Source organism: Ailuropoda melanoleuca, chromosome 10, assembly GCF_002007445.2.
Source record: "Ailuropoda melanoleuca isolate Jingjing chromosome 10, ASM200744v2, whole genome shotgun sequence".
NCBI lineage: Eukaryota > Metazoa > Chordata > Mammalia > Carnivora > Ursidae > Ailuropoda > Ailuropoda melanoleuca.
In genome coordinates this window covers 2839016-2855125 of record NC_048227.1, presented here as the reverse complement: position 1 = coordinate 2855125, position 16110 = coordinate 2839016, and the positions used below count along the sequence as shown (strand labels likewise).

Below are 16110 nucleotides of genomic sequence, written 5' to 3'. Positions count from 1 at the left end.
GAGAGATGAGGAGGAGGAGGTGATTCTCTGGTGGGGTGGAAAGAGCCGGGAGGGAAGGAGAGCTGGAAGACAGAGGACGGCTGGGCTTTAAGTCCTGGCAGACGTGGGGCAGAGGGGCTGGCTTTCAAACACAGGGGACTGTGATGATTCCTTTCATGCTCTGTGCTTCAGGTAAGCTCTAGATTTTTATTAGTGAGCATGCCTAACTTTAATAATAAAAATTACAAAGTTATCTTATATTTTAATTAAATTCAAGAATTTAAAATGTGATGGCAAAACCATAACTATGAACACCTGTATGGATTAAAAAAAAAACGAAGAGAAGAATGAAGCCTGGAGTTTTGCATAAGGGTGCTTGTTACCTGCGACTGCTTACCGGGGGACACACGCTACGGTGTAAAAAAATTCATAGGAAAGAGATAATCTTTCCAGCTGGTGAAAACCGTCAACTATTCTATTTTAGAGATGGAATAAAGGCCTCAGTGCAGCTCAGGGAACACAAGCAAAGGGCTCAGTTTGAGGATTAGATTAAGACAAGGATCGCCTCTCCCAAAGATCAGGGTTATCGCAAAAGCTCATTCCACGAGTGCATGTGTTTCTAATACTATATGAAGCCAACTCACTCACCTGAAGGGATACATTTTTTAAAAGGTGAAATCATGGCTCTCGTCCAAATACAAAATGAACGTATGCTAAAGATTTTAGGTAGCTCATGAATTCCTGAAGGAACCAGTAAGGTGTTCTAACGGTATCAAGAGGGAATTTGAAGCGCACAAAGTGAATTTACAGATAGAGCAAACCTGGTTAATACCTACAGAGTGATAACCAGTTATTGCAAGAACCATTTATAACCCAGACACAATTTGCATTTCTATGGATGAGAACTATTTGCATTACGCTTCTGTTCTCTAGCATCCACGGAGTTGTGGGACAGCTTGAGAGCAATGAGAAGTGCGGGTCTCACAGAGGCAGACAGCCCCGAAGGCTGCTGGATGAGACGGCTGGGGTTTGATCTGTCTCTGAGTCCACTTCAAAGCCTCTCTCAGTTTCCTCAGTCCCCTGCCTTGTTATCATAATCTTCTCAAAGAAAGATTATTCTTGATCCAACTCAAGGAGCACTTAAGAGACTGGGCCAAATGCTCGAGTTGTTCACCAGAATTCTCGACCAGTTCACTGCGTGCTTGCCATCAGGCTGCAACAATCCCTGTGCTCTCTTCACCCAGCTCCCCTTGCCCGCGGACCTTGTGTGCTCTCAGCCCCTCAGGCTGGTACCTCGAACCAGACCTTTGGACGCTGCTGCCCTCTTTGAGCCCCCGCTCAGCAAGGAGAACTATCACGCTCCACAGAGAGGCAGTCCTCATGGTGCCTGCAAGGCCCAGCACGCTCTCTGTGGAGGGTTTCAACTCCACGCAAGTGCACAGACAAAGGCTCAGTGGAAGGTCTGGAGTTCCGCTTCATAAAATCTCTGGAGAGGCCCTCTGGTAATGGCTGGCATGTGGTGAGTGCAGGTGTTGCAAAGGGCCTGCCCCACCACGGAACCATGCCAGTTTGGCCCTTGCAGGAGCCACGGTTTCCAGGAGAATGGCGTCCCAATCAGCCTGCCAGGAGGAGCTGGCTGCAGAGAGTGTCCCAAGTAGCCGGATGGATGGACTGCTGGATGGAGGTATTTAGAACAGTGCAGAGCATAGGCCAAATACAATTTCCATTTTAGTGTATTGCTGCTAAGCTGTTCTTTCTGGCCATAATTAGCCACCACGTTCAGCTGTTTCTTAAGGGCACTGCTTCCTAATAAAAATAAAAACCAGACCCTTGGCCCAGGGGACAGTGCTTGTCTTCTTGTTTGCCGTGGCAGGAAGATGGGCAACTATGCAACTGGCAGTGGTGTGAACTATTTCGGCAAAGCCCACAGACGTATTTTGCGCAGCAGAAATCAGAATCAACCCAGGGATAGCATCTTATCTGCTCCAGTTTTTCGTGTAACAATACTTGGAGCAATAATAACAATAGTGTAGGATACTCTAGATCCTTCTACATCACAGTCTCCGAAGGAAAACCAGATGGGAGTCAGAGGCAGCTCCAGAAAGGTCCAGTTGGGAGAGCCAGACGCTAATGAGGGAATAATGATGCTCTTAAACCCATTCACAGTGACGTGAAGCCACCGAACGCCTACAGAGAGGACCCGTGTGTGCCAGGCTCTCTGCTGGCTGTCACAGGTACAAAGAGAACTAGGCCCAGCCTGCCTGTTTGGGGTTCACAGTCTTGCCGGAAGACACACATGCGTCTTCACTGCATTAGTGTGGGCATTCGAATCTCGGTTCCAGCCCCACGGTCCCCTTGGTGAGGGCTGTGTTGCTCGAATTGGAAGGCCAAGAACAGCCCTCGGCTGGCCCCAGGCCCACGTCCACAGCTCAGCCACCCTGCCAGTGTGTGTCCTAGGACGAGCTGGACCCTGCTCCCCTCCCCAGCTCTTCAGGCCCCGTTCTCTCTCTGACCAGGACAGCCTCTCACTGGTCTCTTCCAAAATGTTCTTACACAAACAGAAACACTGGTCTTAAAATATGAAGGCTATGTCCTCCCTGGATACACCCTGCAGGGCTTAGAATAAAACGCACCGACCTTGGTGCGTGAGTGGTGTCACCTGCCCCCCACCTCCCTCCCTTTATTAGATGATCTCAGCTGTGATCCCCCCTCCTCCCCAGACCTCCCCCTGGGAGAGTGAGCCACACACAGGGAGCTGGGCTCCTATGACGGGCCATGTCATGGGGCCCACGGCTTGTCTCCTTGTGGCGTCGTTGTTAGGAACGGGCCCTGTTGCAGGACAGCTAGAACGGAGTTGTCTGGGGCCCAGCCAATGAAGCCCGGGTCGCGCTGGCAGAAGTGCACGCGGCTCGCGGCCCGGGTCACTCCAGCAGTGGAGGCGTCGCAGCTGTGCCCACGCTCACGCCCACCCGTCCGCTCTTCCTGTAACTAGTGGCTTCGCTCACCGAGTCTCCTAATCATCGTCTGTACTTCCCTCGTCTCGGGGAGAGACCCTCCTGATCTGCGCATGCTCAGGCTGCAGCAGCCCTGCCCCGCCCCCCCCCCCCCCCCCCCCCCNACACACAGGGAGCTGGGCTCCTATGACGGGCCATGTCATGGGGCCCACGGCTTGTCTCCTTGTGGCGTCGTTGTTAGGAACGGGCCCTGTTGCAGGACAGCTAGAACGGAGTTGTCTGGGGCCCAGCCAATGAAGCCCGGGTCGCGCTGGCAGAAGTGCACGCGGCTCGCGGCCCGGGTCACTCCAGCAGTGGAGGCGTCGCAGCTGTGCCCACGCTCACGCCCACCCGTCCGCTCTTCCTGTAACCGGCCATGCCCGCTGACGTGGGGCAGGGTGGTTGAGCTGTGGACGTGGGCCTGGGGCCAGCCGAGAGCTGTTCTTGGCCTTCCAATTCGAGCAACACAGCCCTCACCAAGGGGACCGTGGGGCTGGAACCGAGATTTGAATGCCCACACTAACGCAGTGAAGACCGTTAGGGTTAAAAGGAGTTGAAATCACAGTTTGAAGAATTCATGCGGGAAGCGTGTGTGAGACCACCAGACAGACATGTGAATGGATGACGCTCTGTGCTTGACCCTGGAGGTCCGGGTAAGGATGCTGGAGACCAAGATCTCTTTTCAGGGGAAAGATGCCCATTGAAATCACAGGGATGCACATGACTTCCTGAGAAGAGACTGCAGGGGGCAGAGAGGAGAGATGCTGGGGAGCACATCCCATGGCCCGTGGAGAGGAGGGAAGAAGGACCAGCAGGGCTGGAGCAAAGCCAGAACATGCTGCCCAAGGCCAAGAGGTGGAGGAAGGGATGGCCCCGGGGAAACTTAGCCCGTGTCTCCACCAGAGCCCGTGTCTGCACCAGAGGAAACATGCGAAGACGCTATTACTGTCCTTGGCTCCCAACCAGACCCAGGTGGAGGCACTGTTCCCCAAGCCCGAGTTCACCCTGGGGATGCTGCTGAATGGTGTGTGCACAGCCTCCCTGCGGGGCCCCAGCCTCCAGATCCGGGCTCTCACGGGACGACCCCCAGGCTTCCTTCTCATCCCTCCCAGGCTCCCACGTCACCTTCTCTTTCCCAAAGCCAGAGCTGGGGTTTTCACTGGAACTCTGTAAAGTGGCAGTAGCATTTTACTAGTCATTTGGGGTCTGAGCCAGAAGTAAAGGTTGAGGGCGTTACGTGTGCAGAGAGCAATCTGATTACTGTCCAAGGCGACTACGTGGCTTTGCTACTTACTGTTCTCAGACACCTCCACGATGTAATAAAGCACTGGGCTGTTTCCATCAAAGGGTCGAACCCAAGACAGCACCACAGTGTGGCTGTGGGAGGAGTTCAGGCTGGCCAGCAGGTTCTGCGGTGAGTGAGGCAGTTCACTGGGGCACAAAGGAACAAAAAGAGAAGAGAGCACACATCAGAGTCGACCGTTAGCCTGGTCCTGACACTGCACAGTCCCAGTGGGCAATGTTCAGAAAATGGACAGCATAAAGTATTCCCCAAACACAAATACCGACTGCCTCCCCCCCAACACTTCCCTGTTCACAATGTTGTTTTTCTACCACAGAAATTTGATCCGATCCTTCTGCCGGAGATGATACAGCTGATGACTCTGTAACTTCAGTCGGGTGGGGAGGACCAGTTTCTACACAACATGTTATTTAATTGAGAAAACTTGGTCAGAGATTAGTTCTTACTATCTGAAGCTCTCAATGGAAATGCAGGAAGCCGTGCAAACAGGAAAAGGCCTAGGAAATAAGATTTAACACGAAAGTTTTGGATGCTAGCATGTGGGGTCGCTAGCCAAAGTGCCTGCGTGTGTTCCTGGAGAGTGTGGCTGGCTCTCCATTGACAGCACGGGGCTGTGCTATCATTCCGTCTTCTGTGGGGTAACAGGGCTTGGGGGAAGGACTCAGGGCAATGTGGAGAACACTCTAACTAGAACGCCCTGGAAACAGGGAATAACACATCAGCAGGGCTATAGAATGGAAACACAATGAAAGCAAACAAATACTGAAAAGTGTTGACTAATAGAAATACTGAGAAGTGTTCACTGGGATTTACTGGTGACAAAGCTTCAAAATCCAGCTGCATCAGCAAGGGTCTGCTGCTGTACAATCCTAAGGGGCCCCAGGTTGGGACTTAACTTTCCATCTCATGGATCCGGGAGCAGCACCCTGTTTTGTAGCCACTGTCAGGAACGGCTTCTTCTAGAAACGTCCCTAGGCGGTGCTGGGAGAGGGGTGCCGTGTGGACCCGATTCATCTACTAGCTAGCTTTTATTCTCTCTTAGACATCAATTACTGCTGGCCCACATAGGTCAGCACAAAGAGCCATAATTATGCTTGATATTTTTAATTTTAAAAATGTACTCATTACACAGTGAAATTTAGTAAGCTGTTATATGCTTGCAGCTACCTAAGAAACACAGCTCTCTCTCACCCAGGCACACCGTTAATAAACAAACTAATATTTCCAATGTAGACTGAAACTTTAAATTAGTACACTAAAGAATCAACATGAGCCTGAAATGCTGGCTTGTTTTCTCTTTAATTGTGAATTGGGTTTTAAATCAGAGAGGGAGCTGTCTGTTATTTCTATAAGTTCTCCAGTCATCGATTCTCCTTTAAATTCCCCGTGAAGACCAATCTGAAGGGAATGCCAGGATAAAATACCTATTCTTCTCTATTTCTATTGAAATCGGTTTGTTCTGAAACCTAAACCAGGTTTAGTTTGTTGTTGAAACCAGGTGTGTTGTTGAAACAGACCCACCTGAAAACAAACTGAGGTAAACTCAGATAAATACGTCCAAATAAGACTGTGGTATCATTAAGAGTTGGTCTGGTCTTTGCCCCAGTTCCTGAGGTAGAACTCTAAACCCTTGCAAATTCCTGAGGGACAGTCTTAGCTGTTCATGGGGGGCCTGTCGGGCCACACCTGAGTTTATGCTAACAATGGCACTCACAGCGGCCTCCGCAGAGTTCCAAGACAGGACTCGCCATGTTGGAAAGACCAACCATGTGGTTAGAGGGGTGGGTCTTTGAGCCAGTGAGATCAGCCAGACCTTCTGATCTCCTGGAAGTAGGGGGGTGGGAGCTGGAGACCGAGCTCAGTCATGTGGTCAATGATAATGACACCCCAATAAAAACTCTGGACACAAAGCTCAGTTGAGCTTCCTGGTCAGTCATCAGACATCTATGTGCTGGGAGGATTACTTCTCCTGAAGTTGTGGGAGCTTTGTGTTTGGAACCCTCCCAGACCTTGCCCTTACCTCTCTTGGTATGTCTGGACCTGATTTTATCTTTTATGATAAGAATGAAATCCTAAGTCTGGCACTTAACTGAGTTCTGTGAGTTGTTCTAGACAATCAGCCACCCTGTTGAGGTAGTGGGAAGCTCCAAACCCTAGTGAGTTGGTCAGTCACAGGTGGCCTGGGGGCTGTGGAGCCGTGACTGGTGACTGAAGTCAAGAACGGTGCCCTTCACCTGTGGGGTGCATGCTGACTCCAGGGGGTCAGAATTGCTTTGTAAAGACTTCCCCTAAAGTATGAGGTTTTCTGACATGATGACCACTAACTGGAATGGCTGACAGGGCTAGTTGGTGTTCTAGGCCGTTGTTCATGCGGGACACTGCCACACATGGGCCTGAGGGCCACCCCCCCGCACTTCCAAGTCGGGAGGAGAGATGTGCATGCAGCCCCAAGGCTTGGAAGCAGATGCAGCAATATGAGAGCCTGGAAGGACCAGGGTGAAGGAAATGAGGCGCTGGGAGGTCCTAAGAGGATCTTACAGTGGGCAGGAGGCAAGCCCAATGACACATTTCAGAGGAACGATCTCTGGGGGTTGATAGTCAATCATGAATCATTCTTCTCACCCAAACCAGGGTGCTGGTTTGCTCATCCTTCTTTTAGTCAGTGGTTACACTCCCATCTCCACTCCCATGTCCACCCTCACATGCATTTAAGTAGTCGCTATATCTTACCTACTGTGCCTGAGAAATGCCCATAACACCAACCCCTCACTGCCACAGAGCAGCCTCAGCCTGACCGACACCAGCTCTCCCAAGAGCCATGACACGCAATCCTCCCAACTGTCCAGCTTGCTGCCACTGTAAGGGTCATGCCATGAGCTACCCCCTGCATCCACTACAACCACCTCCCACACTCTTTAGCCCCCACCCCCACTGAGTGCCCTCCTAAGAGCATCAAACCACCAGCAGCTCCCTGAGTAGAGCCATTCCATGACCTGCGTGCAGTCACACATGATGTCCATTGACTGGAGGGTCAGGCCAATCAGAAAATCAGTCTCCAAGCCTCGGCCTTCCTCTCACCTTTGACTAATTATTGAGTAGAACCAATCACTTCTACCTCTTGATTCGCATTGCAATTTGTAGATTTTTCGGTTCGCCAAACATCTTGAAGCCCTATAAGAGCAGGAACCCCACTGCATCCTATTTCATTATGAATCTGCCTCCTTTCTCTAGGGTAGGACATTTCTCTTCTCCCTTTTTTGCCTCTTTCTCTTGACCTTGAGAGAGAGGCTGCCACTGTCCTGCTCTCTCAGAGCTGACAAGCTAAGGAGGGGCACAAGTTCCATCTATAGACGGGGACAAGGTGAGGCACCTCAGATCAGGAGCCACAGGATGGTTCTGAAAATAATGTTGGGCGGGAATGCAGGGCAGGGCTGCATCAAGGGTCACCTTGTGGAGGAGGTGGGGGCCACATGGCTGGAGGGTGTGGGGGAGTGGAGGCGGAGAGGAGGCTCCCTTAGGCAGGAAGGATAAGGAAGGGGAATGGCCTGCTGAGGGCATGGGTAAGAGAGGGGTTGTTTGGGAGGCAGTGGTGGAAATGCAGGATTTGCACTGGGTCACAGAGGAAGGCAAGTAAGAGACATGTGTGTTCAAAATTTCCAGTCAATCTGTGTGACATTGATTTTCCAGGGCTGGAACTGGGATCCCAAGGGAAGCTCATTGGAAAGTGTCCCAGGGACTGGACAAAATACCATATGACATCTGCATAATGGTCAGGAGAGAGGACAGACCCTGAGACAAAAGCTAGGTTAGAGGTTAGGGAGCCAGGCATCCAGGCCCTGAGAGGAGACTGTGGGGCGCATACAGCTTGCTGGGGACAAGACTTGCAGAGTGGCTGTTCTGGACCTTGAGTTTGGATGAACTGGACCCAAGGCTGTAGAGGAACAGGCTCCTATTGGACAACAGGAGTGTTCAAACTGTGGCCCCAGAGAAATTACCATGCCTCTGCACACCTTGTCTTGTGGCCTTGCGTGGGCCACGCTGGATCCGATTCTAAATCCTGAAAGTACATCTTTCCCACAGCTGGGGAAATATGGGGTTCTTCCACTCACTTTCAGATCGTGCTTCTCTCAGCCTAAAATGAGGGCTAAGAGATGACCAGTCTGGTTGCCTGTCAGATTTTTTTCAGCTTTTTTCCGGGGGATGGAGTGCTTTGTCAATTGTGGGCCAATCACAGCCACTCGTGGAGCAAGAGGAAGCTACTTGAGCACTCTGCCCCTCAGAGCTTGCTGGTCCTCATGCAGCATGTGATTCTAGTAAGAGTGGTTTCTGACTTCCCTCCTCCTCGCTGACCAAGAGCCACCAATGAGGAGGAGGCCCTAGGGCCTGCTAGAAGGGGGCACCCTGAATGGCAAAATGGCAGCCAGCGGCCTGAGATGGAGCAGAGATTGAAAAGATGGAACTGTAAAGACAAAGTAGCCTTGAGACATTTAATGTAGGAACAGGGAGCTACAAGCCCAGTTTGCCCAAGGACATGACGTGATGCATCAAGAAATCATGAGCCACCACCCGCCGCTGCCCCCACACAGTCCTCCTCACGGGCTCTTGGTCTCACCCAAGATGGCGGCCCAATGCGCAATGTGACGTTTTACACATACTGCAGGACTCAGAGTCAGAGGCAAAATGAGATTTTTTCCTAGTTCCAGCCTCTGTTCTATAGGAAAATCCCCTCTATAATATCTCCTGTGTTCAATACTACCTGTTTCTCAATGCAAAGAACTTTTTAATGTGTGTTGGAAATGTACATTGTTTCTTTAAATGATAAGTTTTGGTTATCAGGGAAATTAAGCTTTGCACAATACTTGACTGACCCATCAATAACCGATAAATGAGGCTTTAATATATTCTGAATCCATTTCAGAAAATCTTATCTAACAGGAATAGATTGTGTCTTGGCGTTTCTCTGCCAACTTTGAAAGGAGATAAATGATCAGCAGTGACTCACAGACAGTGATATGCAGACAGGGTGACAAATGAAAGGGATCTGAGAGCAATGAGAGTGAAGCCGGTGCTGAGTCACTCTGTAATTTAAAGAGAGCCGGTGGGGAAGTCGCCATCAAGCGAATTACACCACAAGACTATCAGAGATCAACAAGAAACCAGGACTGTATGGGAAGGAGATTAAGCCAAGTGTGTTTGGGGAAAACAGCTTTGAAAAAGATTCAAAGCAACTGGCAAAACTGTGGCCGTGGGGGGACTTGTTGTGTGGAAGAAGGTCAGCTAAGTATTTTTCTGGTGGAAGTGCTGCCCTTTTAACGCACAAATGATGACCCGGTCAAACCCATCTTCTCCGACTTCACTCTGCGGATGAAGATGATGGGGGCCTGACAACTCTCGAGGAGCGTCTTAGATTGTTCACTCCTTATTATGGCTTTGTCAGATGTAGCTTTATTGAGGGAAACCTCTCCCACTGCCTCAGGGACTGAATCTTCAAGTCAGCTCCATAAATTAGGTTTTCTCTGTACTCCACGCTCCTAAGAATTAGTCTCTGATCTCAGAAGGAAAGATGCAAAGCTAATTGGGTCTTTAAAGGATTAATAATTACTCAATCCATAAAGCCCTAGGAGTCTGGTCCCCCTGGGTTGTTCAATACAGCAAGATGCTTTGGGGTATGGGGTCATCCCAAACGAGCTCCTTCCCACGAGGCACCAGGGAACTAGTAGGAAAGACACAGCCAACCAACCAGTGACCAGCATTTCATGATGACCTGCATGTGGTTAATTTATAGGGCACAACGTGGGACCATGGGAATTTGTGGGAACCTCTCCTCTTGGGGAGGCGATGAAGGCAGACCCCTCATAAATTAGTCCTCCTCCGTGATACCAATTACGCAAGCCCAGTTCAACCTTATAAGAGGGGTGAGGCTCACTCTGACATTTATGGGACATTTATGCACCTGGCACCGTTCCAGGCATGGAGGGCTCAGCAGGAAACAGACATACGTAGTGGGTGCGAGGGTCACAGAATGTGGTCAAAGATAAAGCAGGATACAAGAGAAACTTCCTGGCCCTGGGTGTGGGGAGGTGGCTCCTGATGAAGGAGTCATGGCACTTCTTGTGAGATGGTGAGGGGGGAAGAGGAGATATGATTTATGGAGTACCCACCCAAAACTTAGTTCCAGGCCAGGCTTCTACAAACGCTGGTTCGGTCAAACCTCACAACAGCCCTATGAGGTCATGATGACGTGTCCAGCTCTTGGTCGAGAACGCCAAGGCTGAGACGTGGCAGCTTACTTGCCTAAAGTCAGGAAGAGCTGGAGCGGGGTGTCTAGTCCTGCCTGCCTGGTGGGGGGGCATCTCCTGGGGACCCACTGGCCCCCGTGGCCCTGCCAGGACCGCGCCTTCTCCAGCGCTGTTCTGGGGGTAAGGGGACATGCGTCCGACCAGGCTGGTGTGCAGGGTGGCGCTGAAACTCACCACAAACTCACCAAGAGCAAGCCAACGGACGGTCTGCTTCTGTAAAGCCCACTTCTGATGCCCCTAATTTCTATATTTAACAAAGTAGCTTTTAACTCAAGTGCGGAGGCAGGGGAAGCAGGCTTTCAGCCTCCTTTGAAGGACACTATTTAGCTGTAAGTACCTCTCAGTCACTTCTGCAATATGAGATTTTTTCCCCTTCTTTTCCCTTTTTTTTTTTTTTGTGATCTGAGTAAATCACAGAAATGTTACCGAGCTTGATTTGAAAGTTCTCTGAAAAACACAAATGCTCAACAATCGTGACTTATGACTATTCTCATTACTGTTGTCATGACTGATGTCGTAGCATTAAGATCTATTTGGATCTAAAGATAGACCACGCTGTAACCTACAGCTCCCTCAATTCATTCAGATTTGCAAGAGTGGAGTGTTTATTACACTCACAATTCACAAGGAACCACTGTCTTCCAAATCAGTTCTGCAACCCGTTGTACCTAAATTGGTTTGAATCACAAAGCTGCAAATATTTCTATATTTGGAGATGAGGTGTTTTACCATTACAGAAAGCCTATTATTTTATAGATACAGCAACATTTGCTGAAAAATGTATTTTACTCAGAGGAAATCAAATAAGCAAATAGAAGGGAAGATATGTAAATTGGCAGAACATAAAAATTGTGCAGAATACAAAGCATGTGTTGTACTGGAAGCATGCAATCTGGCTTCTGCTGACAGAGTCTTTATGAAATGCTAACACTTATTTATTTGATACCAATGATGGATGATTTAAGAGTTCTTGAAGGTAGTTTTAAAAATGTGAATAGCACAGTGGATTATGTGAATTTGCTGGTCATATGCTCCAATATTGTCAAAATTAAAAAAAAAAATCCCCAACGTGATGGAAGGAGGAAGAAAGGCACAGGCCCAGAGCCAAACGGGGGCTTGGGCGCCAGGGGCCCGGGCTCTCCAAGGTGGGATCTGAGCCTGTGTGCTTAGGAGGAACAGCCCGGGGCGTGTGAGCCTCCGAGGGAAGAGCCAATCAGAAGGAGGACCAGCCAATGGCCAGTAACCTACACACATTTATCCATTCATGGGCACATCCGCCAACCAACATACATTTATTGAGCCCCTCTGGTGTCTAGAGCACCGCCAGGCACTCAAAATGCAAAGCGGTGCCATCCAGGTGCATCTGCCTCAGTGCGGAAGGAACGCTGAAAAGAGGTGTTTCCACCCCAGATGACCAGTGCTCTGACAGAGGGTCCACGCAAGGGTGGGGAGGCTGTGAGGCACCTGGTGTCCCGATGCAGGGGCGACCCTGTGGCCGAGCCCTGGAGGAGGCATGACCCCTTTGGGGGGATGGCAGAAGACAGAGGCCCGGCTGTGGAGGCAGCAGCAGGCTGAGGCCCTGGGCGAGGGCTAGGCGAGCGGGGTCGGGTGGGGGGGGCAGATAGAGTGGAAGGGTCATCAGGTGCAGGGCGCAGACACCCTGCACGTCCACACACACTTGGAAAGCCGTCTGTCGAGCGGCCCTGCGGCTGCGGCAGCAGGCCCCCCACATGTCCCCTGGGGCCGTGGGGCACCTGCTGTTTTGTGACTAACAAGGGACTAACCTCTACCCGCAGGAGAACAAGGAGTCATCCTGCAGAGGCCAACGAGGAGACAGAATGTTGCTTTTCCAGGTACTAGGGGCACAACACGACGCTTTTCTGGATTAGCTGCTACAATCATTAACCCATCAAATTCCACAAAGAGAGGCTGTGCAAAGCTGCCGTCTGCTCATTTGCTCATGGGTGTGTGCAACAGACATGGGAGCCCGTGTGTGCAGCACGTAGCCAGCATTTTTCTCACTTTCATCCCCTCGGCAGGAGTCTAGGGATCCAAAGACAAATGAGACTGGCCCTGTATGCACACTGCTCACACTGCATGTTCAGGGAGGGGCTTTTGTCTGTAGAACCCCTTCTGGACAGAGGTGGGCAGAGACCAGTAAGAGAAACTTCTCCAAATTGCCTTTTCTAAGGGCCCAGCAGGGCCCATGTCAGCTGCCGGCCTCGCCCCCGGAGCTGGCTGCCACCGGGACACCCTCCTGCTCTGCTGCTCTATCTTCAGATTGTACTGTTGTATGATTGTGCTCAGGGACTGTCTGGGAGGACACCGTTTTCAAAGAAATAAATATATGTCAGAAAAAGGGAATTTGTCGGCAGGCTCTTCATCTCCTGCCCATGAACAGAGAGCAGCTGTACTACAGAGGGCCCAGAGACAGAGGAGGGCGGTGGTTTCCCACCTGGGCCTTGGGGACCCCCAGGAAGTCCAGGTCGCTGCTTGCTATTTTCAGGATTTCCCGAGACTTCATGGAAAGCGTGTGTTTACCCGCAGAGAGGCAGCTGGCTCTGACCTCAGCACACTGTCTAGCGGGCTCTCATGGAATGGTCTCGCCTCAGTGGCCTGACTCTGATTATCCTCGCTGATCGGAACTGCTGATGGGCATCATATGACAAAGTGGACCGAGTGTTCCTTACGCACAGCGCAGTGACGAGGGTCCACCATGATATGGTGCCAACAGCAGAAATGAGGGAAACGAGAGGAGGCGGATGAAAACCAAGTATCAAACCTTCTAAACCAAGAGCGAAATGTTTTAATTTTGAGGATCCAACAAAAGCCCATGTAAGGCCACGGCCTCTGACTATGGGCTTGGGACCCACTGTGGTGCCACGCGCGTTCAGTGACAGTCACGTGGAGTCAGGACAGCTGACGGTAATGAGGAGACAGTTAACGCTACACAGCAGTGACACTCACATCACCTCCAGCCGGGCTGTTCTAGAGTCGTTCCCTCCTTCGGAGATGATTTCACACGTGTAGTCTCCGATGTCACCCGACCACGTCTGGCTAATGAGGAGGGACCCGTCCTTCTCCACCACGATCCTGGAACTGCTAGACGGGGTGATGACTGTGTTATCCTTCTTCCAGACGTAGCTGTGGGCCAAGTGGGGAGTTACAAATTAGGAAGGATCTCCAGTTAGGATCCAGCCAAGGGTCTAGAGTTAGGATCTGGGCCGCAGGCAACTGACCACCTTGTGAATGGACCAGAAGCCATGGAACTGTGCTCTTTAAATGGGTGAATTTTATGACATGTGAATATATCTAAAATGAGGAAAAAAGAAAAGCAACCAGCTCTCTCGGTCACCGTACAACAACAGATGCTAAAGTTAAAAATGGGTCAGTGAAGACCACGGAGAACACTGATCTGGTCTTTGGGTTTAGAGACAGGAAGTGTGTCGTGTCATGATCACACCCATCATTTCCTAAAACTTCACCTTCCTGCCCAGGACTGTGCCTGGAGGAGGGGAGTGTTGACTGGACAGGAGGCAATAACTGTCCAAAAACTCCTCAGAGTGGAACCGCCCAACTTCTAGAAAAAGACAGATCATACCCTGTAAATGTGTTTTCTTAAAATCCAACCATTCTGGCAGATTGTCCTTAAAACTGCATTTCTTTCTCGTTTAATTCTTTATTTATGACCATTGTAGCACATTTTTCTTTTTGAATGCAGAACCAAATAAGAGCCTGCCCAGCATTTGGCTGTCAGTGGACAGGGGGCCACTACTCACTGCTGGATGGGATCAAAGTGCTGGCTTTACTTTCCAAAATACTTTGCCTGGACTTGCAAATCGTACCCAGTTCTTTAAAGGTTTAATATGCACAGAGCACAGACATTAATAAACTGCTTATCTGAAACAGAGACAGAACAGACCTGGTCCCCCAAGGAGGAAATGAATAAACTGCTCGCTCGGGGGTACAACATTTAGCTGCAGATTGTCCCTTAGGGTCGGTGATCTTGGGAAAGTGAAACCTGGGGACAAGGGGCACCCCAAGAGCGAGCGATCGAAGTCCTCCTCAGGAAGGAGGTTCCAATTTTGTCTGTTTAATCACACATGAGAAGCTCTGAGAAACCCATACAGATCCAAAGGGATTCCATATGAGCTCACAGAGTAGCAGAAAACCAGCTTATCTGTCCTTCTTTCTCTCTAGAATCCTACTCCCAAACCATTTAGAGATGAACGGGTTCTCTGCTGGGCATGCAACTCTAAGCCAGCCTCAACGGAGTCGCTAGGTAATCTTGAACCTGTTAGTTTTTGTTTCTTGGTTTTGCATCCAACATTCTTATAACTAAACCAAACTTGGCTTTTGAGATCTGAGGAATTCTAGAGGGCCAGGTGGAGGCACAGAGATTCACGATTTGCCAAACACCTGCCCAAGAAGACTGAGAGAGCAGCTTAGTCTCCGAATCCAGTTAATAACGCGTGTGGCAGCAGCCACCTCCCTCTGCCCAGAGTGAGATGTTCCAGAAAGAAGGCAGGCATCTTGATGCTATCCATTTGGCTAAGCATGCCTTCTGGGCTAACACCAGAGAGACAATTCTAGGATGACTGTATCTTTTTTTCTAGATTTATTTTCCAGGCTGATTCTGAAAATTAAAAACTATTCTGAAAGTGGCAGCTCTTTGGGAAGAAGCTCACCACCCACAGTCACGTATGTCTGCTGTCACGCATTTACCTGGAGGGTCATTTGCTTCATCGTTACCTTCCCATCTGAACTTGGACAAAGACGGGATATTTTGATTCCTTTTGTGGCGTTTCAAGGCACCTAGTCCCGTCTATACAAGTATTTTCCTCTATATGCACGAGGTGACTGTGGCTGCCTGTCTTGTGGGTGTGGGTCTCCCTCGCTCCCCATTTCACAATAAAACCATCCCAGAGCAGAGAAAACCCTTCTTGAGTATTGCACGGCCCAGTGTAAACACTGCTGAAATCCTATTCGATCCCTCCGGATTTTTCTCTCATTAAGTATCAGCCTCTGACAAGTACGTTTTACAGATAGTGTATTAACCTTGGCAGAAAAATCATGAAAAGCTGTACCGAAGTCATGAAGTGGAACATAGCTCACTGTAAATAATACATAAGGCTGGAGGGGAAAATGGGATTTGTGTGATTAATGATGGAGCCCAAGACCGTGAGATGCCATAATCAGGGATCTGTGGCTGAAATCAAAGCTCCCCAAATTCTCCCTTCTCATCTCCACTTCAGTTCCTAAGCTCCCAGAACATGAATGAGCCCCAGACATTGTAAGTGACAGAGCTGACCGGAGAGTAATCCGGGGGTCATGAGTGGCTCCGCAGTGCAGCATGGCCGTGGTCCCCTTAATCACCACACGGTCCTCTGGAGGGTTAACGATGGACGTGCGATCTGTGAAGACACAAGTCACAGCTCAGACAAAATTACATGCTCAAGAGTTTCTTCCCTCGGCGGGGAATGAATTGGTCATCTGACATCAAAACCTCCAAGTTTTCTCTCATTTTGGCAAAGCG

The 16110-nt window shown here is 50.1% G+C and overlaps 1 protein-coding gene across 7 annotated transcripts in view; it reads right to left on the bottom strand.

Annotated features, from left to right (window-relative positions):
- The window catches only part of SDK1 (sidekick cell adhesion molecule 1), an 867584-nt gene that overhangs the window by 214308 nt on the left and 637166 nt on the right, over positions 1-16110 (bottom strand). For all 7 annotated transcript variants that reach the window (XM_034669743.1, XM_034669739.1, XM_034669740.1 and 4 more), the window contains 3 exons: positions 15886-15988; positions 13542-13718; positions 4267-4403 (listed from right to left, as the gene is read on the bottom strand). In XM_034669743.1, the coding sequence (XP_034525634.1) occupies positions 4267-4403; positions 13542-13718; positions 15886-15988 (417 nt within the window). The remainder of the gene's footprint in view (positions 1-4266; positions 4404-13541; positions 13719-15885; positions 15989-16110) is intronic.